The 25,835-nt window shown below is 38.5% G+C and overlaps 3 protein-coding genes across 7 annotated transcripts in view; 2 read left to right on the top strand and 1 right to left on the bottom strand.

Moving 5' to 3' along the window:
* ABCB4 (ATP binding cassette subfamily B member 4) overlaps nucleotides 1-5,312 on the top strand; it is a 75,782-nt gene extending 70,470 nt beyond the window's left edge. For all 3 annotated transcript variants that reach the window (XM_088018624.1, XM_028118299.2, XM_028118282.2), the window contains 3 exons: nucleotides 453-659; nucleotides 4,484-4,630; nucleotides 5,065-5,312. In XM_088018624.1, coding sequence (XP_087874750.1) covers nucleotides 453-659; nucleotides 4,484-4,630; nucleotides 5,065-5,271 — 561 coding nt within the window. In that variant the 3' untranslated portion in view covers nucleotides 5,272-5,312. The remainder of the gene's footprint in view (nucleotides 1-452; nucleotides 660-4,483; nucleotides 4,631-5,064) is intronic.
* A 2,012-nt stretch (nucleotides 5,313-7,324) lies between these two features.
* CROT (carnitine O-octanoyltransferase) overlaps nucleotides 7,325-25,835 on the bottom strand; it is a 48,394-nt gene continuing 29,883 nt past the window's right edge. The window contains exons 12-18 of the mRNA XM_088018623.1: nucleotides 24,308-24,415; nucleotides 23,724-23,854; nucleotides 15,166-15,289; nucleotides 13,911-13,989; nucleotides 13,729-13,822; nucleotides 13,492-13,611; nucleotides 7,325-8,178 (exon numbers count right to left, since the gene is read on the bottom strand). Coding sequence (XP_087874749.1) covers nucleotides 8,058-8,178; nucleotides 13,492-13,611; nucleotides 13,729-13,822; nucleotides 13,911-13,989; nucleotides 15,166-15,289; nucleotides 23,724-23,854; nucleotides 24,308-24,415 — 777 coding nt within the window. The 3' untranslated portion in view covers nucleotides 7,325-8,057. The remainder of the gene's footprint in view (nucleotides 8,179-13,491; nucleotides 13,612-13,728; nucleotides 13,823-13,910; nucleotides 13,990-15,165; nucleotides 15,290-23,723; nucleotides 23,855-24,307; nucleotides 24,416-25,835) is intronic.
* On the top strand, nucleotides 24,539-25,581 carry LOC114222152 (L-lactate dehydrogenase A chain-like). Of its 3 annotated transcripts, none has more exons than XM_028120543.2 (2): nucleotides 24,557-24,801; nucleotides 24,976-25,581. In XM_028120543.2, the coding sequence occupies exons 1-2, from the start codon at nucleotides 24,557-24,559 to the stop codon at nucleotides 25,553-25,555; spliced, it is 825 nt and encodes a 274-aa protein (XP_027976344.2). In that variant the 3' UTR covers nucleotides 25,556-25,581. The 3 variants fall into 3 exon arrangements, with proteins under 3 accessions (XP_027976353.2, XP_027976344.2, XP_087874399.1); XM_088018273.1 differs by having other exon boundaries at nucleotides 24,557-24,972; nucleotides 25,147-25,581; XM_028120552.2 differs by having other exon boundaries at nucleotides 24,539-25,581.

The following is a 25,835-nucleotide window of genomic DNA, read 5'->3' as shown; positions in this document are numbered from 1 at the left end:
GGTAGGGCTGGAAGTAACCAGCTTGGAGAATCTGGGGCAATATTACTGATGAGCTTTTTTATCTGGCTGCCTGGAGGTGGGGAATAAAGTCAAGCTGAAATGTTGGAGTCATTCTGGGAACAGCAGATACGAGTAGGACACCTAATTGCAGACTTCTTAGAGGCAAGATGGTATAATTGCCTGGCGGAGAGTAAGTAAGGACAAAGAGGAATGTGGAAAGACAGGGCCAAATGGGCTAGCATTTCATGAAGAAAGGATGGCCTAATCACTATAAAAATCCTTTTTTTGGCCTCCAGCACTGTAAGTGCTTAGAGGCTGTGAGCCTTGGTATTTCCCAAACCAATGATGCCCCCATGTCATGATCCTCCAAATGGTTAATCTGTTAATTTATGATTTAGGGCATTTTTTTTCTTTTTAAGCCCTTCTTATAGTTTGTGGACTTTGGTTTTCAGCTCCTAGATGGTCAAGAAGCAAAGAAACTTAACATCCAATGGCTCAGAGCCCACCTTGGAATTGTGTCCCAGGAGCCCATCCTGTTTGACCGCAGCATTGCTGAGAATATTGCCTACGGAGACAACAGTCGGGTTGTATCACAGGATGAAATTGTGAATGCAGCCAAAGCAGCCAACATACATCCCTTCATTGAGACCTTACCCCATGTAAGTTAACTGGTAATTTCTTACGATGAAATCACAATGAACTACAAACTGTTTTCATTCTGAAAACCATTCCTAAAGTTAGTTGCACACAAAATCTTACAAGAAAACTTTTCTATGTAGTAGCACTAGGACCTTGAACAACACACTGAACTGCATACCAAGTTCCTTATCAGCAACTGAGATTATCAGGTGTCAGGTCTAGATCTGATAAATGTAGTGAGAGGCAAATGAAGTGGTATTAATTGTAGGCACCATATCTCTGGTTGCAAACTGGTGGTTGGGGCTGCATTCAGATAGCAGTGATGTTTGATTTATCCTTTATAGTACTTGGATTTTTAATTATTTTTATTCTGAGATACACATTCATATGCAGTTGTAAGGAACAGAGATTTTATATACTCTTTACCTAGTTTCCTCCAGTGACATCTTGTCAAACTGTAATACAATATCCCCACCAGGATATTGATATTGATCTAATCCACTGATCTTATTCAGACCTCCAGTTTTCCTTATAATCATTTGCATCTGTATTTAGTTCAGTGCAGTGTTATTGCATGTGTAGACTCACGTATCCACAACCAGTCACAATACAGAACATTTCCTTGTTAGCAGTGCAAAAATAAAATTAAATCATCCATCCAATACACTGAATGCTGACTCTGTGCCAGGCCCCATTTTGCAACGGTGTAAACAATTGTGATAGACCACTGCTGACTTACTGGAACTTAGAACAATCTGATTAATACTCCCAAGGTTGTATTCTGAGTGTTTCTCCAAGGCAATAAAAGTATCTCCTATCAGGTCCTCTACACAAGGTTGTTCTTTGGGTTAGTCTATGAGCTTATCAGGAGATGGAATTTACTTAGCACTTACCAAGCTCATTGTAAATAAATATAATTCTTATTAAAAAAAATAGAGAACATTTCCATCACCACTCCAATCCCTCATGATGCCCTGTTAGAGTCACAACCCCCCCCCTTCCCTTTTGTCCTCACACCACCCAACCTCTGGCAACCACTAACTGTTCTCCATTTCAGTAATTTTTTACTTTAAGAATGTCATTAAGCACACATACAATATATAACGTTTTGAGGTTAGCTTTTTCCACTCAGTGTAATTCCCTGAAGTTCTTGTATCTATAGTTCATTCTTTACTTCTTTAGTGGCATTCTTTTTTTTTTTTTTTAAAGATTTTATTTGAGAGAGAGAGAATGAGAGATAGAGAGCATGAGAGGGAAGAGGGTCAGAGGGAGAAGCAGACTCCCCACTGAGCAGGGAGCCCGATGTGGGACTCGATCCCGGGACTCCAGGATCATGACCTGAGCCGAAGGCAGTTGCTTAACCAACTGAGCCACCCAGGCGCCCCTAGTGGCATTCTTTTTAGTAGGATGATTAGGATTGTAAGATAGATATGGATTGTACCACAGTTTGGTTAACGATTCACCTGTTGAAATGTATCTAGGTTCTGGCTATTAAAAATAAAGCTGCTGTAAATATTTGTGTACAGGTTTTAGTGTGAACCTGAGTTATTTGGGATAAATGCCCACAAGTTCAGTTGCTGGCCATATGGTAATTGCATGTTTAGCTTTCTAAGAAGCTGCCCACCTGGTTCCCAGAGTGGCTGTGCCATCTTTCACCTTCCTACCAATAAGTATGAATGAAACTCTCTGCCTTTTCCCCAGCATTTGCTGTTGTAATTCTGATAGACTGCAGTAAAGCTCATTGTGGTGGATTTCCTAATGGCAAATGATGTTGACTTTATTTTTTTTTATTAGCATGGGGAGGGGCAGAGGGAGAGAGAATCTTAAGTAGGGTCCGTGTCCCACGTGGAGTCTGATGCAAGAATCAATCTTATGCCCCTGAGACCACGATCTGAGCCGAAATCCAGACTCAGATGCTTGACTGAGCCACCCAGGAGCTCCGGGACATCTTTTTATATACTTGTCATCTGTATATCCTTTTTGGTGAAATGCATTGTTTTTTGCCCATTTTCTAATTTTCTTTAAATGTTGAGTTTTGAGAGAAATTTATATATATCTGTCCTTTGTCAGATATATAGTTTACAAATACTTTGTCCCAGTCGATAGCTTTTTTCATCCTTTAACAGGGTCATATGCAGAGCCATTTAATTTTGATAAGGTCCAATATAATCTTTCCTTTTGCGATTGTGCTTTTGGTATCAAATATAAGAACTCTTGCCTAGCCTAGGCCTTCTAGGTCCTAAAGAATTTCTCCATTTTTTTTTCCTTTAAAGTTTTATGATTTTACATTTTAGTCCATGATCCATTCTAAGTTCTTTTCTGTATAAGGTTTTTCTTTCATGTTGCATTTTATTCCTTTGGAGAGGACATATACTCTCCAGTTATGCTCCCAATTCTCCCCTGATAGCTTGTTATAGCTGCTCTGTCTGTAGCCAAAGTGCAGTGAAGTCAATATGGATTTGAAAAATAAGGAAAAGTTCAGTGAAACGATTTTCTTCAGTAATGGGTAAAGGTGAGTACTCCTGCAAAGATGATTTGAAGCCACTAAAAGTGATGGCAGTGATCATTAATCTTGTGGTACTGATCTAGCTTCGTATTCTGCTGTAATGAGCAATCACACTTAAAAATTTTCAAACCCTATGGACACCAGGGTGGTGTAGTCAGTTAAGCGTCCGACTCTTGGTTTCTGCTCAGGTCATGATCTCAGGGTTATGGGATGGAGCCACATGTCGGGCTTCCTGCTCCGTGCAGAGCCTGCTTGAGATTCTCTCTCTTCCTCTCCCTCTGCCCCTCCTGCTTGTGCTCTCTCAAAGAAAGAAAGCTTCAATGAAAAACAAACCTTTCAAACCCTCCATGTTAGTTAGCCTTACCCTTAACAGGTAGTCACGGACTTCAAGGATAGGATTTGATTAATAGAAAAACTTTGCTGAGGGGCGCCTGGGTGGCTCAGTTGGTTAAGCGACTGCCTTCGGCTCAGGTCATGATCCTGGAGTCCCGGGATCGAGTCCCACATCGGGCTCCCTGCTCAGCAGGGAGTCTGCTTCTCCCTCTGACCCTCTTCCCTCTCGTGCTCTCTCTCAAATAAATAAATAAAATCTTTAAAAAAAAAACTGTGCTGATAGTGGACTTTAGGACATTAATTCACATTACTATGTAAGCGCTGCAGTACTTCTTTGGCTCTTTATTCATTCTACACGTTTTCAGCCTAGAATGTTCTTTCTTATGATCCAGCTTCCCAACATATGTACAAAGCTGTCTTTCCTTCATGCATTTCTCCCTCTGTTCCTCCCTTATCTCTATAATTTTTATTTGCTTCTTTTGATCTTTCATATGCATGTTGCATATACCTCTCATTTGGTACATACTGGACTTTAGACTGAATGTGACACATTCAGTTTTTCTCATCGCATTATAAATTCCTTCAGGGTAGGAATTTTTGTATTTCTCAAAGTTTTTGGTATAAGAATAAACTAGGCTCCATGTGGGTCATATGAATGTTTCACATTAAATATCTCTAATCTTTTTAGGACCCAACACATAAGATCAATTAGCATTATGAGAATGGTAGGAATTTGGGGATTCAGTGCTCAAGTTGCTGGTTGCAGAAGACCACTAAGAACTAAAGTAACTAGTTTTCTAGTTTGACTCTGAAAATGAGTATTCTCTTAAGTGGGAAAAATACTAAATGGATCACTATGTAGCTGTTATAGCAACTTTTGTTTATAAATGTTTTTTCCTGTGTAAGTAGAACTATCAAATATTAAGAAGTACAAGTTTATGCAGTATACCATTAGTAATTTTTTGGGTTAGGACTTGATTAACTTTACTAATGGCTAACTTGCAGAAATATGAAACAAGAGTGGGAGATAAGGGAACTCAGCTCTCAGGAGGTCAAAAACAGAGGATTGCTATTGCTCGAGCCCTCATCAGACAACCTCAAATCCTATTGTTGGATGAAGCTACATCAGCTCTGGATACTGAAAGTGAAAAGGTGGGGCCTCTCTGCTCAAGTTCCATTTCATTTGTACAGTAGAAGTTTTTTGGTCATGAAAAAAATATAAATTTACTGGTTATATTTTGAAGTAAAAAAAAAACCTTATTCCTTCCAGTAGTTTCCAAATTTTGTAAAATGATCTTAATTTCATAAGCCAAAAGAAAAGCATTCAAAAGAAAACTGCCTACCTCACATTTTTAGCACCTTAATCATGAAAAACTAGAAGATAAAATAATACAAGGGAACTAGTAAGATACATTCATGGACAGAAAATTTAAATACTTGTGATTTAGTGTGAGAATTAGTTTTTAGACTAAAAAGGAACTAACTAGACTATAATGCCATTTATGTAAAAATACACATGCATAATAAAAGGTAACATTTTGCTGGGATGGTAAAGGTTTAAGACTTCTGTTCTGATTCACCATTAGATTGTCCAAGCAGCCCTGGACAAAGCTAGAGAAGGCCGCACCTGCATCGTGATCGCTCACCGCCTGTCCACCATCCAGAACGCAGACTTAATAGTGGTGTTTCAGAATGGCAAGGTCAAGGAGCATGGCACGCATCAACAGTTGCTGGCTCAGAAAGGCATCTATTTTTCCATGGTCAGTGTCCAGGCTGGGACACAGAACTTATGAACTCTTCTTAGATCTTAAAAATAAATTCAAATTATAACTTTTTCTGACTTAAACTAGAAATCTTTTACAAATCATAAAATACAGGTATATCTTATTCCATATCAATTTAGAACATCCCATTTGGTGTTGATATGATAGCATCTGAAATTTAAGAGTAAAAGGTGGTAACCTGTCTTGATGAGGTATAAAAACAGCAGCCTAGCTCTTGAGTTACCAGAAACATACAGAGAAAGCAAAGTTCAGATATAGAAACTCGTAGAACTTACAGAAATCACAGATCCAGGGAAACTTCTTATGGTCCTGAACAGTTGGGTAGATGACAGGATGGCTGGGGAACAATTTTCACAAGAACAAACGAAAAATATTTTGTTCCAATGCCTACTCTCTCCCTTGCTGACTTTCCAAATTATTCTTTTGGGAATGGAGGGTTTTGTTTTTTTTTTTTGAAATAAATGTATTCCCCAGCTTTATCATCAAAGTCCAAGAGAAATGAGATAGCCCTTAGGCTAACTTTACAGACACACATCTGTTCCATAAAGCAAAAAGAAAAAAAAACCAACCAACCACATACCACTGAATATCTCTGAAAATTTTAACTCAATAAAAATTTCAATTATCGCAACTGCAATTTGCAGTTGCATACCATAGGCCAGGTATCTGCAATTTGAAACACTGGCAAAAACAATGAAATGCTGAGGTTCTATAGCATCTCCATTACTTTTTATCACTAATTTGCCCATAATATGCGTAGACAGAGCACACACGCACACGCACACAACATAAATCCAGGCCACCTTTAGAAGCTAACCACACACTCTTTTTCCTTACGTTTCCATTTGTTTTCTTTATAATTAATTCGCTGAAGCAGTGAATTAATTGGCACTAACTCAGGTTCTTAAGGTCAGTAAATTACCCAAACTAGTAAGTTCCTCTATCTGTAACAAACCACATCTTACCAAAGACGCTTTCAAATGAAACCATGTGTATAGTGGACTAAATTTCATATTAACCAAGAGAAGAATGGGACAAGGGGTACATTACCTCAGGGACTCAAAAGCCTCTGGAACTAACTCTACAGGTTTGGGTAGAGGCCCAGAAATCCTTTTGTAAAAAGCATTCCAGGTGATTTTTAACTTCAGGCAGTTTAGGGAAACATGTTAGAGTATCACAGAAGAGGTTTCTTGGCAGGAAGTGAACACTTTCTAAAATACCCGTCTTTAGACATTATTTAAAAACCACCAACCGAATGATTCTAAAAGCCATCGCAGTGTAGTATATAAAATTGTACTAGTGAGGAAAAAGTTCCACAGTATAGAATGGGAAGAAGAAATCTGTTAGGGATATATCAAGTGCCACAGAAGCCAACTCAATGTTTTCACAAACAATAAACCAGTCTTACCAAATTCAGAAGATAGGAAAATTTAAAGGATGTAAACAACCAGTAACTACACTGTAATCTTGATATACAACATTGCTACAAAAACGGCCCCCAGTAAATGCGCCTACTTATCTACATTTATAAAATGACTTTGCTGTTTTCTCATATCAAGAGATGACACTTCCCCCCCGCCCCACTCCTTGAATCTAGACTGCTGTTACAACTTTTCACCACTAAAATGCAAAGTAAGTAATATCCTGTGACTTCACAGCCTAGGCCTCAAGAGGCCTTGCAGATGCTACCTTTCTCTCTTAGAACACTCCCACTGCCAAGTACCTAAGGCAAGGCTAGAACACTGAATAATCAGACTACATGGACAGAGTCCCAGGTACCAAGTCCTCAGGCTGCAGGGGAGGCATCTTCAACTTTACAGCCTCGGTCCAGCACCCTGCATAAACAAACTCCAGCAAGACCAGAACTATCCAACTGGGCACAATCAACTGATACAATCATGAGAAATAATAAATTGATTTAAGACAGTAAGTTTTGGGTGTTTTTTTTATACAGGGTAATACACAACTTAGACCAGAAAGCATAAGGTCAAACAGGAGTAGATTAGTTATCCAAACACGAAATAAGAAGCTACATGACTGAGAACTTTATTTTCTATTTTGAACAGCAGGAAAAAAACCTGTAAAATCCTGAGAATTTGATTCAGCAATCTTCAAGTCACTAACTTTAATTTTAAAAATAAGTGCTTTAATTTTACATTCACAAAACTAAGTTCAATATACTATAATGAATTTTGTTAGGGTTTTTCTGTGTGTGCTTCAGAGTATAAACCTCCCTCTAATTCTTCTGTCCAAGAGAAGCTCTACTTTTGATGACCATTAAATTGTAGTGGTCTTTGCCATCAAACACAGTAGGCTTGTATCCCTGTGGTGAATGTGGAAGGCAAGGATTTCAGGGAAGTTAACATCTTATCATGTATTCCATACCCTTTGGCAACTAGGAAATGTTAAAGTGCTTGACAGACCCTACACAATGATGTTCAGAGAGAGGATTTATAACCTATATAGGTAACCAACAAAAATACTTCTAAGTTAGAGTAAGACTTGCATTATTAAAATTTGTACATTTGCATTGTTGAGGCTTATCTTCAACTTTTGCATAGTTCTATATTTCATTATACCAATTTCCATTGCTACTACAAAAGAGGAAGCTTAAAAATCCTATTTTTATCTTCCTATGTGAGAATAAATTTAGAGCATGATTCTACTAATTTACTAATTACTACTAATCTACTAATTACAAGTTTCCTTAAAATATTCCTTCATATCTCACATCATCAACCCACTCTCCACACCCAGTTTAATATTTTTATAAATGCTAAATAAATGATTAGTCTCTAAAGATGAGCAGTATTCATCAGCTGCATCATATCATTGAAAGCCTGAAACACCAGCAGAACTAGCTTTTCCGCATCAGTCTCTGGACATGATTTCCAGGCTGAACAGGCCACAACAAACCTGTGAAGCACAAATAAAAAATGAGTAAGTACTATGCAAAAATCACAACACAGAGAGGCTCCAAATGGTGATGATGAATACAGCCATGACCTTTACTCCATCTAGCTATTCACATATCAAGTGTGAATTCTTGCTTACATTAGGTAAATGTAACTGGACACAACTGAAGGTAAAACCATATGTATACATAATGCTAGCAATACCTAATCTGTGTGACTGGAGACTAAGGACAACAGGAACAAAAAATTAGCCAGAGCTCAAGAGTGCTTTGGAGTAAGGTCTTCCTCTGTTCAACCAACCCACCCACCTCTTCCTAAAAACAAGAACAAAAAAACCTTCCTAACATTCCATAATATAATGAGTTTGAGAGTGAATTCATGCCACTGTTTGCACTGAAACTTGAACTATTTGGGGAGGGTATGTGCTATGGTGAATACTGTGAATTGTGTAAGACTGTTGAATCACAGACCTGTACCTCTGAAACAAATAATACATTATGTGTTTAAAAAAAAAAAGAAGATAGCAGGAAGCAAAGAATGAAGGGGGAAATCAGAGAAGGAGATGAACTATGAGAGACTATGGACTCTGAGAAACAAACTGAGGGTTCTAGAGGGGAGGGGGGTGGGGATATGGGTTAGCCTGGTGTTGAGTATTAAAGGGGGCACATACTGCATGGAGCACTGGGTATTATATTCAAACAATGAATCACTGAACACTCCATCAAAATCTAATGATGTGGGGCGCCTGGGTGGCTCAGTTGGTTAAGCGACTGCCTTCAGCTCAGGTCATGATCCTGGAGTCCCGGGATCAAGTCCCACATCGGGCTCCCTGCTCGGCAGGGAGTCTGCTTCTCCCTCTGACCCTCTTCCCTCTCGTGCTCTCAATCTCTCATTCTCTCTCTCTCAAATAAATTAAAAAAAAAAAACCTTAAAACAAAACAAAACAAAAAACAAAATCTAATGATGTGGGGGGCGGAGCAAGATGGCGGAGGAATAGGAGACCTGGATTTTGTCTGGTCTCAGGAATTCAGCTGAATAGGGATCAAACCATTCTGAACACCTACAAACTCAACAGGAGATCAAAGAAAAGAATAGCAGCAACTCTCTGAACAGAAGAGTAACCACTTTCTGGAAGCAGGGACCCAACAAGAGGCAGATCCGGGGAGACCCCCCTTTTTCCCCAGGAGGAGCGGCACGGGAGCGCACCGCAGGGATCTGCTGGGTTTGGAGACTCCACACGGGGTCGGGTGCCAGAGATAGAAACGCTCGGTCACAGGCCGGGTGAGCATGGAGTGCGGCTGGAGACCAGGGAGACAGGAATGACTGACTGCTTTTCTCTGAGGGCACACTGAAGAGCAGTGCCCCAAGTTCTCGGCTCCTCCGGGGCGGAGATTGGGAGGCCGCCATTTTCATTCTCATCCTCCAAAGCTGTACGGAAAGCTTGCAGGGAACAAAAGCTCCCGAGAGCAAACCCGAGCAGATTCCTTAGCCTGGACCGACAAGGGCGGGGCAATTCCGCCTCCGGCAAAGATATTTGGGAACCAGGGCAACAGGCCCCTCCCCCAGAAGATCAGCAAGAACAGCCAGCGAAGACCAAGTTTACCGATCAATGAGAACAGCACATCTCCAGCGCTAGGGGAATACTGCACAGAGATTTCATGCCTTTTTTTTTTACCATGATTCTTTAGTCTTTCAAAGTTAATTTTTTTTAACTTTTTTTTTGAATTTTTCTTTTTCCCTTTTTCAACCAACATCTTATCAATCCCCTTTTTAAAAAAACATTTTTATTTTTCATTTTGAGAGTCATATTCTATCCCTTCATAGTAGTTACCCTTATTTTTGGCATATATATATATATATATATATATATATATATATATAAGTTGTTCTCTCTTTAAAATTATGAGATACAGTTTCTTCTAACAGATCAAAACATACCCTAAATCTCTAGTGTATGGCTTTGTTCTAGTCTCCTGCCTGATCACATTCTCACCTTTTTTCTTTCTTTTTTTTTAAATCCTCTTCTTTCTTTTTTCAAACAACTTCTTACCAACTCCTTTTATAAATTTTTTTATAATTTTCATCTTTACAGTCATATTCCATCCCTTCATCGTATCAACTCTTATTTTGTACATATACAAGTCTTTCTTTCTTTAAAATTTTGGGAGGCACTTTCTTCTAACAGACCAAAACACACCCAAAATCTAGTGTGTGGCACTGATCTATGCACCAGCCTGATCATACTTGATCATACTCTGTTTTTTTTTTGTTTTTGTTCTGTTTTTGTTTGTGTTTGTGTTTTTCTTTTTCTTTTTCTCTTTCTTTTTTCTTTCTTTCCCTTTCTTTTCCCCTGGTTTCAGGTCTTTTCTGATTTGTTTAAAGTATATTTTCTGGGGATGTTGTTACCCTGTTAGCATTTTGTTCTCTCATTCATCTATTCTCCTCTGGACAAAATGACAAGATGGAAAAAATCACCTCAACAAAAAGAACAAGAGGTAGTACCGTCTGCCAGGGACCTACTCAATACAGACATTAGTACGATGTCGGACCTAGAGTTCAGAATCATGATTTTAAAGATACTAGCTGGACTTGAAAAAAGCGTGGAAGTTATTAGAGAAACCCTTTCTGGAGAAATGAAAGAACTAAAATCTAACCAAGCCAAAATCAAAAAGGCTATTAATGAGGTGCAATCAAAAATGGGGGCACTAACTGCTAGGATAAATGAGGCAGAAGAATCAGCGACATAGAAGACCAAATGATGGAAAATAAAGAAGCTGAGAAAAAGAGAGAGAAACAACTACAGCATCACGAGGGCAGAATTCGAGAGATAAGCAACACCATAAGATGAAACAACATTAGAATAATTGGGATCCCAGAAGAAGAAGAAAGAGAGAGGGGCAGAAGGTATATTGGAGCAAATTATAACAGAGAACTTCCTAATGTGGGGAAGGAAACAGGCATCAAAATCCAGGAGGCACAGAGAACCCCTCTCAAAATCAATAAAAATAGGTCAACACCCTGACATCTAATAGTAAAACTTATGAGTCTCAGAGACAAAGAGAAAATCCTGAAAGCAGCTCGGGAGAAGAGATATGTAACTAATCTTTGACAAAGCAGGAAAGAATGTCCAATGGAAAAAAAGACAGTCTCTTCAACAAATGGTGTTGGGAAAATTGGACAGCCACATGCAGAAGAATGAAACTGGACCATTTCCTTACACCACACACAAAAATAGACTCCAAGTGGATGAAAGACCTAAACGTGAGACAGGAGTCCATCAAAATCCTAAAGGAGAACACAGGCATCAACCTCTTCGACCTCAGCTGCAGCAACTTCTTCCTAGAAACATCACCAAAGGCAAGGGAAGCAAGGGCTAAAAGAACTATTGGGATTTCATCAAGATAAAAAGCTTTTGCACAGCAAAAGAAACAGTCCACAAAACCAAAAGACAACCGAAAGAATGGAAGAAGATATTTGCAAACGACAGATAAAGGGCTAGTATCCAAAATCTATAAAGAACTTACCAAACTCAACACCCAAAGAATGAATGATCCAATCGAGAAATGGGCAGAAGACATGAACAGACATTTTTCCAAAGAAGACATCGAAATGGCCAATAGACACATGAAAAAGTGCTCAACGTCGCTCGGCATCAGGGAAATCCAAATCAAAACCTCAATGAGATACCACCTCACACCAGTCAGAATGGCTAAAATTAACAAGTCAGGAAACAACAGATGTTGGCTGGGATGTGGAGAAAGGGGAACCCTCCTACACTGTTGGTGGGAATGCAAGCTGGTGCAACCACTCTGGAAAACAGTATGGAGGTTGCTCAAAAAGTTGAAAATAGAGCTACCATATGATCCAACAATTGCACTACTGGGTATTTACCCCAAAGATACAAATGTAGGGATCGGAAGGGGTACATGCACCCCGATGTGTATAGCAGCAAGGTCCACAATAGTCAAACTGTGGAAAGAGCCAAGATGTCCATCGACAGATGAATGGATAAAGAAGATGTGGGGTATATATATATATATATATATATATATATATATATATACACACACACACAATGGAATATTATGCAGCCATCAAAAGGAATGCGATCTTGCCATTTGCAATGACGTGGATGGAACTGGAGGGTGTTATGCTGAGTGAAATAAGTCAATCAGAGAAAGACATGTATCATATGACCTCACTGATATGAGGAATTCTTAATCTCAGGAAACAAACTGAGGGTTGCTGGAGTGCTGGGGGGTGGGAGGGATGGGGTGGCTGGGTGATAGACATTGGGGAGGGTATGTGCTATGGTGAGTGCTGTGAATTGTGCAAGACTGTTGAATCACAGATCTGTACCTCTGAAACAAATAATGCAATATATGTTAAGAAAAAAAAAAGGAGAAGATAGCAGGAGGGGAAAAATGAAGGGGAGTAAGTCGGAGGGGGAGACAAACCATGAGAGACGACGGACTCTGAAAAACAAACTGAGGGTTCTAGAGGGGAGGGGGTGGGGGGATGGGTTAGCCTGATGATGGGTATTAAAGAGGGCACGTTCTGCGTGGAGCACTGGGTGTTATGCACAAACAATGAATCATGGAACACTACATCAAAAACTAATGATGTAATGTATGGTGATTAACATAACAATAAAAAATTAAAGGAAAAAAACTAATGATGTAATGTATGGTGCTTAACACAACAACAACAACAAAAAAGAATACAGCACTTGAAGACAGTTCAAAAAAGAAAAAAATAGAGAAAGGGTAAGAGGAGAGAGAAGATGTTTCCAGAAAAACCAGACAGAAACTCTCTTGGGACAGGTCATGTCTTCTACCATCTCCCAAGCTCTCAAAGACCACTGAGAAGAGACGGCTGGACTATATGAATGAGGACCTCCCGAGCCTTTCTACCAATTTCATATTATCTTGTTCTCCACCAAGTTATAGTATTTTCTTTCTCTTTCCACAAACCTCATACAACACAAATGAAGTGCATCTAAATTGGTAAAACATTCTTTTTTTGAACATAAATTAATTTACTTAGTCTCTTATCTTGGTCACATCAGTACTATCTATGACTACACGAACCACCACATATATATAGGCCATCAAATTTTATCTGAACTTAGCATAAAACGCCTCGGGTAGAACAAGTATGTTAAAATGTCTACTGGGTTCTGAGGATGATGATGGTATGTCACTGAGCAACTTTAAATGGTGTTCTGCACAAAACGCCTAAAGGACTGATTTTGCCAAGTGTCCCAAAAACAGGACAGCGAAACAAACACTCATTAAATACCTAATAGCCTTACCTGTCATCTCTGATTTGGTAGAAAAATCCATAGCCATTGTGGACCATGGGAACCACCACTCCCAGGGTTCTTAAATAACCGATCAGACTTGTTGAGAGAACAAAGTTTCCACCTCCTCCACTGTGTGGCATAAAGAGAGGATATTTTACTAGGCTGACAGAAACTTATATTGCTTCTGAAGAGCTTTTAACCATCAGAAAAAAGGATTTGATGGATCAAAACACTACATTATATTACCTTTTGGAGAAAAGTGGGTCTGTAAAGAGTTCTGGAACAGGAAGACCTTCCTCTTTTGCTATGAGTAAAAGACCTAAAAGATGACGGTCAAATCCTGCAATGAAACGCCAAGTATGAAGGTATGAAAAATTTTTCAACATGAGACAATTTTTTTAAAGTCAGAATAATTCCAATGTAGGTACCTTTTCCAGCTGAAAAATCTTTCATCATTTTATTATGTTTTGCAAAAGCTTGTAACATCTTCTGTTGCCGCTCAAGAAGCTGAGTTAAAAATCAAGACATACTTCAGTAAACTATAAAGAAACCAAATTTAAAAAACCCTGAATTCAATGTAATTGAACATAATTTGGGTAATCTGAGAGAGAAAAGATTTCTAGAAAGATGTTAAGACACATGCTTCTAGGGCACCTAGGTGGCTCAGTCATTAAGTGTCTGCCTTTGGCTCAGGTCATGATCCCAGGGTCCTGGGATCGAGCCCCGCATCGGGCTCCCTGCTCAGCGGGAAGCCTGCTTCTCCCTCTCCCACTCCCCCTGCTTGTGTTCCCTCTCTTGCTGTGTCTCTCTCTGTCAAATAAATAAATAAAATCTTTAAAAAAAAAAAAAGACACATGCTTCTCTATATTTTCCTTACTTCTACTGCCTTTTCTTTCCTATACTGTCCTTCATCTTGATGATTTCTTTCCAGGAAAGGAAAATAGGAGCTTGTGGGTGGCACTGAAATAATATTCATTAAGTGTCAAAACAGAAGCAACTAGGATTTCAAAACTAACACAGAGCTGTTCAAAAATGATAATGAAACAGTTCTATGATATTAAAATAAATGAACCTATGTATAACCGTGTCTATCAAAACTAAAGAATATGACACCAAAACAGCAGTGGGAAGGAACTACCCTGTTTAAATGGTTTAAAAAAAAAAAGGACAGGGGCACCTGGCTGGCTTGGTTGGTAAGGGATGCAACTTCTGATCCCAGGGTTGTGAGTTTGAGCCCCACACTGGGTACAGAGACTGCTTTAAAAAAGTATAAAACAAAACACAACTGTTCTGGTTCTAAATACATGAAAACAAGAATCTGTGATCTCAAAAACTTTCAACCATATCAAGAAAAGCTTCCTCTGAAGGCACTTTGGGACAGTCTGCACTTTACTGGTATTATTCTAAAGGTAGATCAATAATAGTAAAATATTCATGGTATTAAAGATACTTTGCCTAGAAAGTGACACAAATGGGCTTCTTCTCATGTCTTTCCTGTTTCATATTCTTTCCAAGTATACACTTCACTGGTAAATGAATGAATGCTTTGATAACGAGGGACAAATATCTGCAAGTATTTTACTGATCCAGGGGAACTGAAGCAGAGAAGTTAGTTATTCAAGGACTAAGGTTCCTTTAAACAAGTAAATAATTACTGTGCATTTTTTTCCTTTCAATACTCACACCAGTAGAAGGATCCTGCATGGACTGGCACCACCCAAGAGCTTCTACTGTACACGTGCGCATAGTCTCTGTTCGGCCATGGTAGAAATACCTTGTTGTAGCAGTCTCATAGCAGCTACCAGGGCTACAAGAAAAAAATAAATAAATAAAAGAACATGTCATAAGAAAGAAAATGCTCAGGGCGCCTGGGTGGCTCAGTTGGTTAAGCGTCTGCCTTCAGCTCGGGTTGTGATCCTGGAGTCCCGGGATCGAGTCCCGCATTGGGTTCCCTGCTGAGCAGGGAGTCTGCTTCTCGCTCTGACCCTCTTCCCTCTCGTGCTCTCTGTCTCTCATTCTCTCTCTCTCAAATAAACAAAATCTTAAAAAAAAAAAAAAAAAGAAAGAAAATGCTCAAATATTATTACAAAGAAAGTTTACCTAATAAAGCCGGCTTTTGGTCAGAGACTAAGTTCTACCCTACAGACCACTGTTTAGACATTCAATAACAAAGAGACTACTTTCAGTAATTCAAGAGTAAAAAAAGTACTCTATCCACAGGGCCTGGTACAATATGGGCTGTTTCAAAGGCTTGGCTGTGGTCAGGTTCTGTAGGGCGGTGTGTCTGTGGTAGGTGGCCTCCAAGATGCACCCCCAGTGATCCTTGCCTCCTGGTAGTAATACTCTGTGTAACTCCTCAGTTTGAGTATGAGATGGACCTTGTGATTTGCTTCTAATGAAAAGAACAGGACAAAAGTGATAGGATATCATTTCTGAAATTAGGTTACAAAGAGAGATCTTACTTGGTCTCACTTCCTCAGCATGAGGAAAGCCAGCTGCCATGCTGGAAGGTGCCCTACAGAGAGGCCAGGATGGTGAGAAACTGAGGGAGGCCTCTGGAAAATAACCTGAAGGGAACTGATCTCTTCTAGTAATCACAGGTGAGCTTGGAAGCAGATCCCCGCTGAGGAGCACCTTCAAATGAGAAAAAGAGCTGAATGACACTCTAACTACGACTTCAGGAGACCTGAAGTCAGGGGCACCCAGCTAGCCTGCACCTGGGTTCCTGTGAGACAGAAAATAGGAAATAACGTCTATTGTTTTCTGCCACTAAGTTTGTGGTAAGTGTTCTGCACTTACAGTAGATGACACAGAGTCCTTGGCCTTTAGTTCCTTCACATACTACATGAATGATGGCAGAATTAAGGAAAAGCATTCTCTACGAAGTTCCCCAGAGTGCTGACTGCATTAAAGAACGATGTACACAATTTTAGATATAGAGCTCTCTTACTTAACATTCTTATTCTTGGTGGTTGGCATTCAGAGTTAAAGAGATCAAATGGATGAGAGGAAAAGATGCGAACATGGGCAGTAAGACGGCTCAAACAGAATTACTAAGCCTCTTCTGCCCAGTGTGTCTATATGGCTGTCTCCCTGAGCTGAAATAGTATCCTTTTAAAGTATGAAGGAGAAAGTGTAAATAAAAACACTAAAATTCTTTAAAAAAAAAACATTTAAAATAAAAGCCGTAAATAAAAATATCACTGCTCTGTAACCTCTAATAAAGAAATAGATCTTGGTTAGGATCACCAATGCTTACTAAAACCAGGTAAAAAACTCAGGGAGGAAACTTTGTAATGGACATTGGCTAACAAATCCACTCTTAATCTCAACAGGATGAAACAGAAAACAAATGACATTAATTATTTGACTTACTGCGGAAAAAAAATAATAAAAATAACTGGTTCTTACTCTCAAGTCTCTAGATCTAACTCTGAGCTTATAGGAAACATGGGAGACAGAGCAACATGTTTAATAGTTATTTTTATTTGACTTAGAAGGCAAATGCATAAAACAATAATATAAACTTTATCAATGGGCCATGTATAAAGATGTAATCTGTGGCAAAATAAAGAGGCTACAGAGATGTACAGAAGCAGAGTTTTGTATACTACTAAGCTGTTATTATTCAAATGAGGTTGTTATAAATATAAAATATGAATTGTATTCTCCAAGGTAATCATGAATAAAATAGATAAAAAATGTGAAGAAAAAGAAGGAACTCAAAATAGTACATTATTAAAAAAATCAAGCAAATTAAAAAAAAAGGAGGTGGAAGAATTTAGAAACAAAAACCAAATAAGACCTACAAGAAAACATAGGTAGGTGGCACAATTAAGTATCTCTTTATCAGTAATTATTTTAAATGTAAATAGATTAAACTATTCAATCAAAGGCAGAGATTGACAGGATGGATTAAAAAACCCATAATCTATGTATGTGCTATCTACAAGAGATTCACTATAGATACAGACATTAAGAGGTTTAAAGTAAAAGGAAGAAAAAAGATACTCCATAAAAATAGTAAGTACAAGAGTTGGAGTGGCTATGTTATCAGACAAAATAGACTTTAAGTCAATAGGATTAAGAGGCTAACAGAACATTACATATTAATAAAAGGCTTAATTCATCAAGAAGATGTAACAATTATAAAAATATATGCACCTAAAAAGAGCCCTAAAACACATGATGGAAGTACTGGCAGAATTAAAGAGACAACCAGACAGCACTCCAATGGCAGTTGGAGACTTTAGTATCCAACTTTCAAGAATGGAGATAGCCCGGGGAGCCTGGGTGGCTCAGTCAGTTAAGCGTCTGCCTTTGGCTCAGGTCATGATCCCAGGATCCTGGGATCGAGCCCCTAATTGGGCTCCCTGCTCCGCGGGGAGCCTGCTTCTCCCTCTCCCACTCCCCCTGTTTGTGTTCCCTCTCTCACTGTGTCTCTCTGTGTCAAATAAATAAATTTAAAAAATAATAATAACGGATATAGCCCATGTAGACAGGGGATCAATAAAGAAACAGAGCACTTGAACAACAGTATAAATAACCAGACCTAACAGATATATAAAGAACATGCCACTTCATAAAAGAATACAAATTCTTCTCAGGTGCACATGGAACACTTTCCAGGAAAGACCACTGAGTAGGCCACAAAACAAGTCTCAATAAATTTAAAAATACTGAAATCATACAAAGTATCTTCTTCAATGGAATGAAGCCAGAAATCAGTAACAGAAGAAAAACTGGAAGATTCACAAATATGAAGACATCCAACAACACACGAACAACCAATTGGTCAAGGGAGAAATCACAAGGGAAATTAGAAAATGCCCTGAGATGAATGAAAATGAAAACGCAACCTATCAAACCTTATAGGATGAAAAGTGTTCAAAGGGAAGTTTATAGCTGTAAATACCCGCATTAGAAAAAAAAAAATCACAAATCAATAGACTAAGTGCACACCTTAAGGAACTGGAAAAAAGGAGAGCAAAGTAGACCCAAAGCTAGCAAAAGGAAGAAAATAATTAAGACTAGAGATAACCAAAATATAGAAATTAAAAGTTAACTAAACTTGGTTCTTTGACAAGATCAACAAAACTGACATTTAGCTACAATGATTAAGAAAAAAAAGGGGGTAAAACTCCAATTACTAAAATTAGTTATGAAAGAAAGGACATTACCGCCTTTACAGAAATAAAAAGGGTACGAGAATACTATGAACAACCATATACCAATAAACTGGATAATCTAGATGAAATAGACATATTCTGACAAAACACACCAACTACCGATTCTGACTCAAGAAAGAACAGCAATCTGACTGGACTTACTGTAAGGAAGGAAATGAAAATGTAATAAAAAACCTCCCAACAAACAAAAGTCCTGGACCACATGACTTAATTGATGAATTCTTTTTTTTTTTAAAGATTTTATTTATTTATTTGAGACAGAGAGGATGAGAGAGAGAGAGAGAGAGCACATGAGAGGGGGGAGGGTCAGAGAAGCAGACTCCCTGCCGAGCAGGGAGCCCGATGCGGGACTCGATCCGGGGACTCCAGGATCATGACCTGAGCCAAAGGCAGTTGCTTAACCAACTGAGCCACCCAGGCACCCCTCATTGATGAATTCTAAGACTCAAAAAATTAACACCAATCCTTTTCAAATTCCTCCGAAAAACTGAAAAGGAAGGAACATTTCCTAACTCATAGTGAGGTCAGCATTACCCTGATACCAAAAACAAAGACACACATTTTTCCAAAGAAGACATACAGATGGCCAACAGACACATGAAAAGATGCTCATCACTCATCATCATGAGGATGTGGAGAAGGGAAACCCTCTTGTAGTGTTGGTGGGAATGCAAACTGGTGCAGCCACTCTGGAAAACAGTATGGAGGTTGCTCAAAAGTTAAAAATAGAACTACCCTACCATCCAGCAATCACACAACTGGGTATTTATCCAAAGGACACAAACACAGTGATTTGAAGGGGCACATACACCCCAATGTTTACAGCAGCATTATCTACAAAAGCCAAATGATGGAAACAGACCAAATGTCCATTGGCTGATGAATGGATAAAGAAGATATGGTATGTACAGATTACTCAGCCATAAAAAAGAATGAAATCTTGCCATCTGCAACAACCTGAAGCTAGAGAGTATTAGGCTAAATCAGTCAGAGAAAGACAAATACCATATGACTTCACTCATATGTAGAATTTAAGAAACAAAACAAACAAGCAAAGGGTTGGGGGTGGGAGGGGAGAAGGAGACAAACCAAGAAACAGATTCTAACTATAGAGAACAAACTGATGGTTACCAGAGGGTAAGTACATGGGGGATGGGTCAAATAGGTGATAGAGATTAAGGAGTGTACTTGCTGTGATGAGCACCAGGTGTTGTGTGGAAGTGCTGAATCACTAAATTGATTCCAAAACTAATACCACACTGTGTTAACTAACTGGAATTTAAATAAAAGCTTTAAAAAATAGACATTACAAGAAGACACAATAGACCAATATCCCTTTATAAATAAAGACACAAAAATCTTCCAATTACTAACGAACCAAATTCAGCAGGATATTAAAAGGACAATACACCACGCCCAAAGGGGATATATCCTAGGAATGCAAGGGTAGTTCAACAAATGAAAATCAATGTAATACTCCTTGACAAAGGAAAGCATTTGATAAAATCCAACACTCCCCCATAATAAAAACACTCAATATACTAAGTATAGAAATAATCTTCCTCAACATGATAAAGGATATTTATGAAAAACTCACAGCTAACATCATACTCAATTGTAAAAGACTAAAAACTTTCCACCTAAAGTAAGTAATATGACAAGAATAATTCAGCGTATTATTGGGTGTTCAAGCCAAAAGAAATAAAGGGCATCCAAATTGGAAAGAAAAAAGCAAAACTATCTCTATCGACAGATGATTTGATCTCAAGTCTACAAAACACTATTAGAATAAACAAATTCAACAAAGCTTAAAGACACAAAACCAACACACAAAAATCAGCTGCATTTCCATACACTAGCAATGAATGACCTGAAAAGAAAATTAAGAAAACAATTCCATTTACAATAGCATAAAAAAGAATAAAATTCTCAAGCTTAAACTTAACCAAAGAAGCAAAAACACTATACACTGGAAACTACAAAACACTGCTTAAAGAAATTTTAAAAAGCATAAATGGAACAGGGCTCTGTGTTCTTGGATTGGAGACTATCTATCATTAAGGTGACAATGTTACCCAAAGCAGTCTAGAGATTCAAAACCCCAACATTTCTGCAAAAATGGAAAAACTCATCCTAAAATTCATATGAAATTTCAAAAATAGCCAAAACAATCTTAAAAAGAAGAACACAGGTGAAGGACACACACTTTTGGATTTCAAAACTTACTACAAAGCTACAATAATCAAAATAGTATGGTACTGACAGAAGAAGAGACATATAGACCAATGAATAGAATTGAAAGCCCAGAAATAAATCTTTACATCTCTAATCAACTGATTTTAAAGAACATCTAGACCATTCAAAGAACAGTCTCTTCAAAAAATAATGCCAGGAGGGTTAGCCTGGTGATGGGTATTAAAGAGGGCATGTATTGAACGGACCACTGGGTGTTATACGCAAACAATGAATCATGGAACACTACATCAAAAACTAATGATGTAATGTATGGTGATTAACATAATAAATTTTTTTTAAAAAATGATGCCAGGATAACTGGATATCCACTAGCAAAAGAATGAAGTTGGGCCCTTACCACACACTATACACAAAAATTAATTCAAATAGTATCAAAGACAGGTGCCTGGGTGGCTTAGTCAGCTAAATGTTCGACTCCTGATTTTGGCTCAGCTCATGATCTCAGAGTCATGAGATCAAGCCCCGCATTGGGCTCCATGCTAGGCATGGAGTCTGCTTAAGATTCTCTCTCTTCCACTCCCTCTGCTCCTCCACCTCCCCCACTGCTTGCACTCTTGCTCTCTCTCTAAAAGAGAGAGGAAAAAAAAACACACCAAAGATATAAAGTAAGAGCTAAAACTATAAACCTCCTAGAAGATAATATAAGGGTAAAACTTCATGACACTGGCGGAGGGGGGGGGGTGCTTGGGTGGCTCAGTCAGTTAAGCCTTCAGCTCAGGTCATGATCTCAGGGTCCTGGGATTGAGCCCCGCATCAGGCTACCCACTCAGCAGGGAGCTTGCTTCTCCCTCTCCCTCTGCCACTCCCCCTGCTTGTGCTTTCCCAATCTCTCTGTCAAATAAATAAAATCTTAAAAAAAATAAAAATAAAACTTCATGACATTGGATTTAGCAATGATTTCTTGAATATGACAACAAAAGCACAGGCAACAAATGAAAGCAAAATAGATAAACTACTTCAAAATTAAAAACATTGTGCAAAGTATACCACCAAGAGAGTGAAAAGAAAACCTACAGAATGGGAGAAAATACTTGCCAATCACACATCTGATAAGGGTTTCATATTCAGAATACATAAAAAACTCTTACAATTCAACAACAAAATGACAACCCAATTACCAAAAGCACAAAGAACTTTTATAGACAGTTTGCTAAAGGAGATATACAAATGGCCAATCAACATATGAAAAGATACACAACCTCAGTCAATAGGGAAATGCAAATAAAAACCACAAGGAGATATTACTTCAAAACTAATAGTTATAATTTTTTTAATGAAAAAAATAAGTGTTGGCAGGGATATGGAATAATTGGAACCTTTGTATAATGCTGGTGGGAATGTTAAATGGTATAGCCGTGGTGGAAAATAGTTTGGCAGGTGCTCAAAGAGTGAAAAAAAATTATCACACAACCCAGCAATCCCACTCCTAGGTATAGACTCAAAAGAAATTAAAACAGGGACTCAGATACTTGTATGTGAATGTTTACAACAGCATTACTCACAAGAGCCAAAAGGTGGAAATAAAACAAGTGTCTATCAACAGACGAATGGGTAAAGAAAATGTGGTACATCTACATAGCGGAATATTTAGCCATAAAAAAGCATGAAGTTCTTATTCTACAATATAGATGAACCTTGGAAACATTATCCTAAGTTAAATAAATCAAAGACAAAAAGACAAATATTGCATGATCCCACCTAGAGGAAATACCTAGAACAGGCAAGTTCAGAGACAGTGAAAGTAAATTAGAGATTACCACGGGCTGAGGCAAAAGGAGGAGTAAGAAATTATATATGCTTAATGGATATAGTTTCTCTATGGGGCAATGAAAAAATTTTGCAAATAGACGGTTGTGATGGTTGCACAACACTGAGAATGTAATTAATGCTACTAGATTATATACTTAAAAATGGCTAAAACGGAAAGTTTTTTTTCATATATATTTTACCACAAGAAAAAAAAGATAATCAACTGCTTAATGCAAATAGTAACAGTGTATTGTGAGGCTTACTATATATGTAGAAGTATAATATACAACAACAACAGCACAAAAAACAGGAGAAGCGTTCTGTTTTAAGGTTCTTATGTTACACTTCAAGTGGAAAATGTTACTTGACAGTAGACTCAGGTAAGTTAAAGATGTATTTTATAAACCTCAGTGCAACTACTAAAGACAAAACGAAACGAAACAAAAGAGTACACCTGACAATGGAGATAAAATGGAACAATTAAAAAACAACACTATGAGTTAAAAGAAGATTAAAAAAAAAAAATCACATAGGGTAAAAAGAAAACAAAGAGCAATACGGTAGACTTAACCCCAACTTTACTGATAATTATATTAAATGCAAATGACCTAAATATCCCATTTAAAGACACGTATTCTCAGACTGGATATTTAAAAAGCAAGATCATGGAGCCTCTAATTCTGCCTAGGATGTAGAAAGTCACAACATACCATCTCTCCTATCCTAAAAATTAGTAAAGACTGGATAATCTATAAAAACATGAAGCCATGAGGAAACTGAGGCTACAAGAAAACCAAGTGATTTGAATTCCAAAGAACAGTAAAACCTCTCTTAGAAGACAGCGGACACTTTAGGTGATGAAAAACAAGACTGTAAAAGTGTCACACATCAAAAATCTAATACACTGAAGATGGAAGTCCAAATTAGGACATGGTGCCACTTGGGAAAAAAGTCAGGAAAAAGACTGGGGAGTGAGGATGGAATAGCTATGCTAAAGATATACCCTTGGATTCAAGATTCTGAAAATGGAAAATGAATGGTCCTCACCGTCCATAAAGTCTATAATAGGCCAGCTGAAGTCCAAGCTGAATAAATGTATCAGGGTGAAGCATCTTCTTCTTGGTTAGCTTTTTGCCAAAAGGTGTAAAGGCATACGCCACAACCTGCAGATCAGATGCCTAACAAAAAAAAAATTAAATGGGAAAAGTGAAAAATCAGCCAAGAAGAACACCCCAAAGATAACCAAATCATCATTTGCATTAATCATTACATATAAAAAAATTAAAGGTATCAAAGCTATAATTTAAAATATTTTAATGTTGTTTGGGCACCTGAGCCCAGTCAGTTAAGCATCAGACTCTTGATTTCAGCCCAGGTCATGATATCAGGGCCGTGAGATCAAGCCCCATATCTGTCCGTGCTCAGCAGGGAGTCTGCTTGAGATTCTTACTCCCCCTTCTCCCTCTGCCACCACCCACCCCCATCATGCTCGTGCTCTCTAAAATAAATAAATCTTTAAAAATAAATAAGTAAAATGTTTTATGTTATCATGCTTGGATGATAGCCAAAATTTTTATGTGGTAGTTAAAAGAAAAAGCATTAGTATCTAAGAAAAAAGTAAAAGAATCTACCTGCTTGAGATATCGGGCTTTAGCTTGATTAATGTCGTTTAGTATTTTATCATCCACAGTGAAAACAAGCTCCTCTGGAAGTGATATATCCCGTACTTTTTCTGAACCCTGAAAACAGGGAAAAGACTTAAAAATGTTAAATCAAAAAACTGTTAAGAAAAAAAAAATGGGTGTTGGAGCCTCTGCCGCCAAGTCTGAGGCCCGCCCACCGGACGTGCACTCCCAATTCCTTTTGGTTCTAAGTCCAAAATGACAACTCTCAAAGAGCAGCTGATTCAAAATCTTCTTAAGGAAGAACATAACCCCCAGAATAAGATTACAGTTGTTGAGGTTGGTGCTGTTGGCATGGCTTGTGCCATCAGTATCTTAATGAAGGACTTGGCAGATGAACTTGCTCTTGTTGATGTCATGGAAGACAAACTGAAGGGAGAGCTGATGGATCTCCAGCATAGCAGCCTTTTGCTTAGAACACCAAAAATTGTCTCTGGCAAAGATTATAACGTGACTGCAAACTCCAAGCTGGTTATTATCACAGCTAGGGCACATCAGCAAGAGGGAGAAAGCTGTCTTAATTTGGTCCAGCATAACGTGAACATCTTTAAGTTCATCATTCCTAATATCATAAAATACAGCCCAAACTGCAAGTTGCTTGTCGTTTCCAATCCAGGGGATATCTTGACCTATGTGGCTTGGAAGATAAGTGGCTTTCCCAAAAACCGTGTTATTGGAAGCGGTTGCAATCTGGATTCAGCCCAGTTCCGTTACCTAATGGGGGAAAGACTGGGAGTTCACCCATTAAGCTGTCACGGGTGGGTCCTTGGGGACCATGGAGACTCCAGTGTGCCTGTATGCAGTGGAGTAAACATTGCTGGTGTCTCTCTGAAGAATATGCACCCTGACTTAGGCACTGATGCGGATAAGGAACAGTGGAAAGAGGTTCACGAACAGGAGGTTGACAGTGCCTATGAGGTGATCAAATTGAAAGGCTACACTTCCTGGGCCATTGGACTGTCTGTAGCAGATCTGGCAGAAAGTATAATGAAGAATCTTAGGCGGGTGCATCCAATTTCCACCATGATTAAGGGTCTCTATGGAATTAAAGGTGATGTCTTCCTTAGTGTTCCTTGCCTCTTGGGACAGAATGGAATTCCAGATGTTGTGAAGGTGACTCTGACTCCTGAGGAGGAGGCCCGTTTGAAGAAGAGTGCAGATACACTTTGGGGGATCCAAAAGGAGCTGCAGTTTTAAAGTTTTCTAATGTACCACTTCACTGTCTAGACTACAGCAGGATTTTAGTTGGAGGTTGTATATATTGTCCTTACTATCTGATCTGTTACTCAAGTAATATTAAAATGGCCTAAGAAAAAACATCCGTTTCCTAAAGTTCCAAATAGGAATGGTTCACCAAACCCTGCAGCTGTATCCTGATGCTGGATGATACCTGGCTTTGTAGCCGTAAATTGGTTAATGTAAGTTAGCCCCACCGTCTCAGAGGCTCCACTGCCAGAGCTGTGGTTGCTCTGAACAC

The sequence above is a fragment of the Eumetopias jubatus genome, unplaced genomic scaffold (assembly GCF_037043125.1).
Source record: "Eumetopias jubatus isolate StellerSeaLion01/CBP00866 unplaced genomic scaffold, mEumJub1_p1.0 scaffold_14, whole genome shotgun sequence".
Taxonomy (NCBI): domain Eukaryota; kingdom Metazoa; phylum Chordata; class Mammalia; order Carnivora; family Otariidae; genus Eumetopias; species Eumetopias jubatus.
Note: the sequence above shows the minus strand (reverse complement) of the source record. Positions and strands in the feature narration are given on the sequence as shown.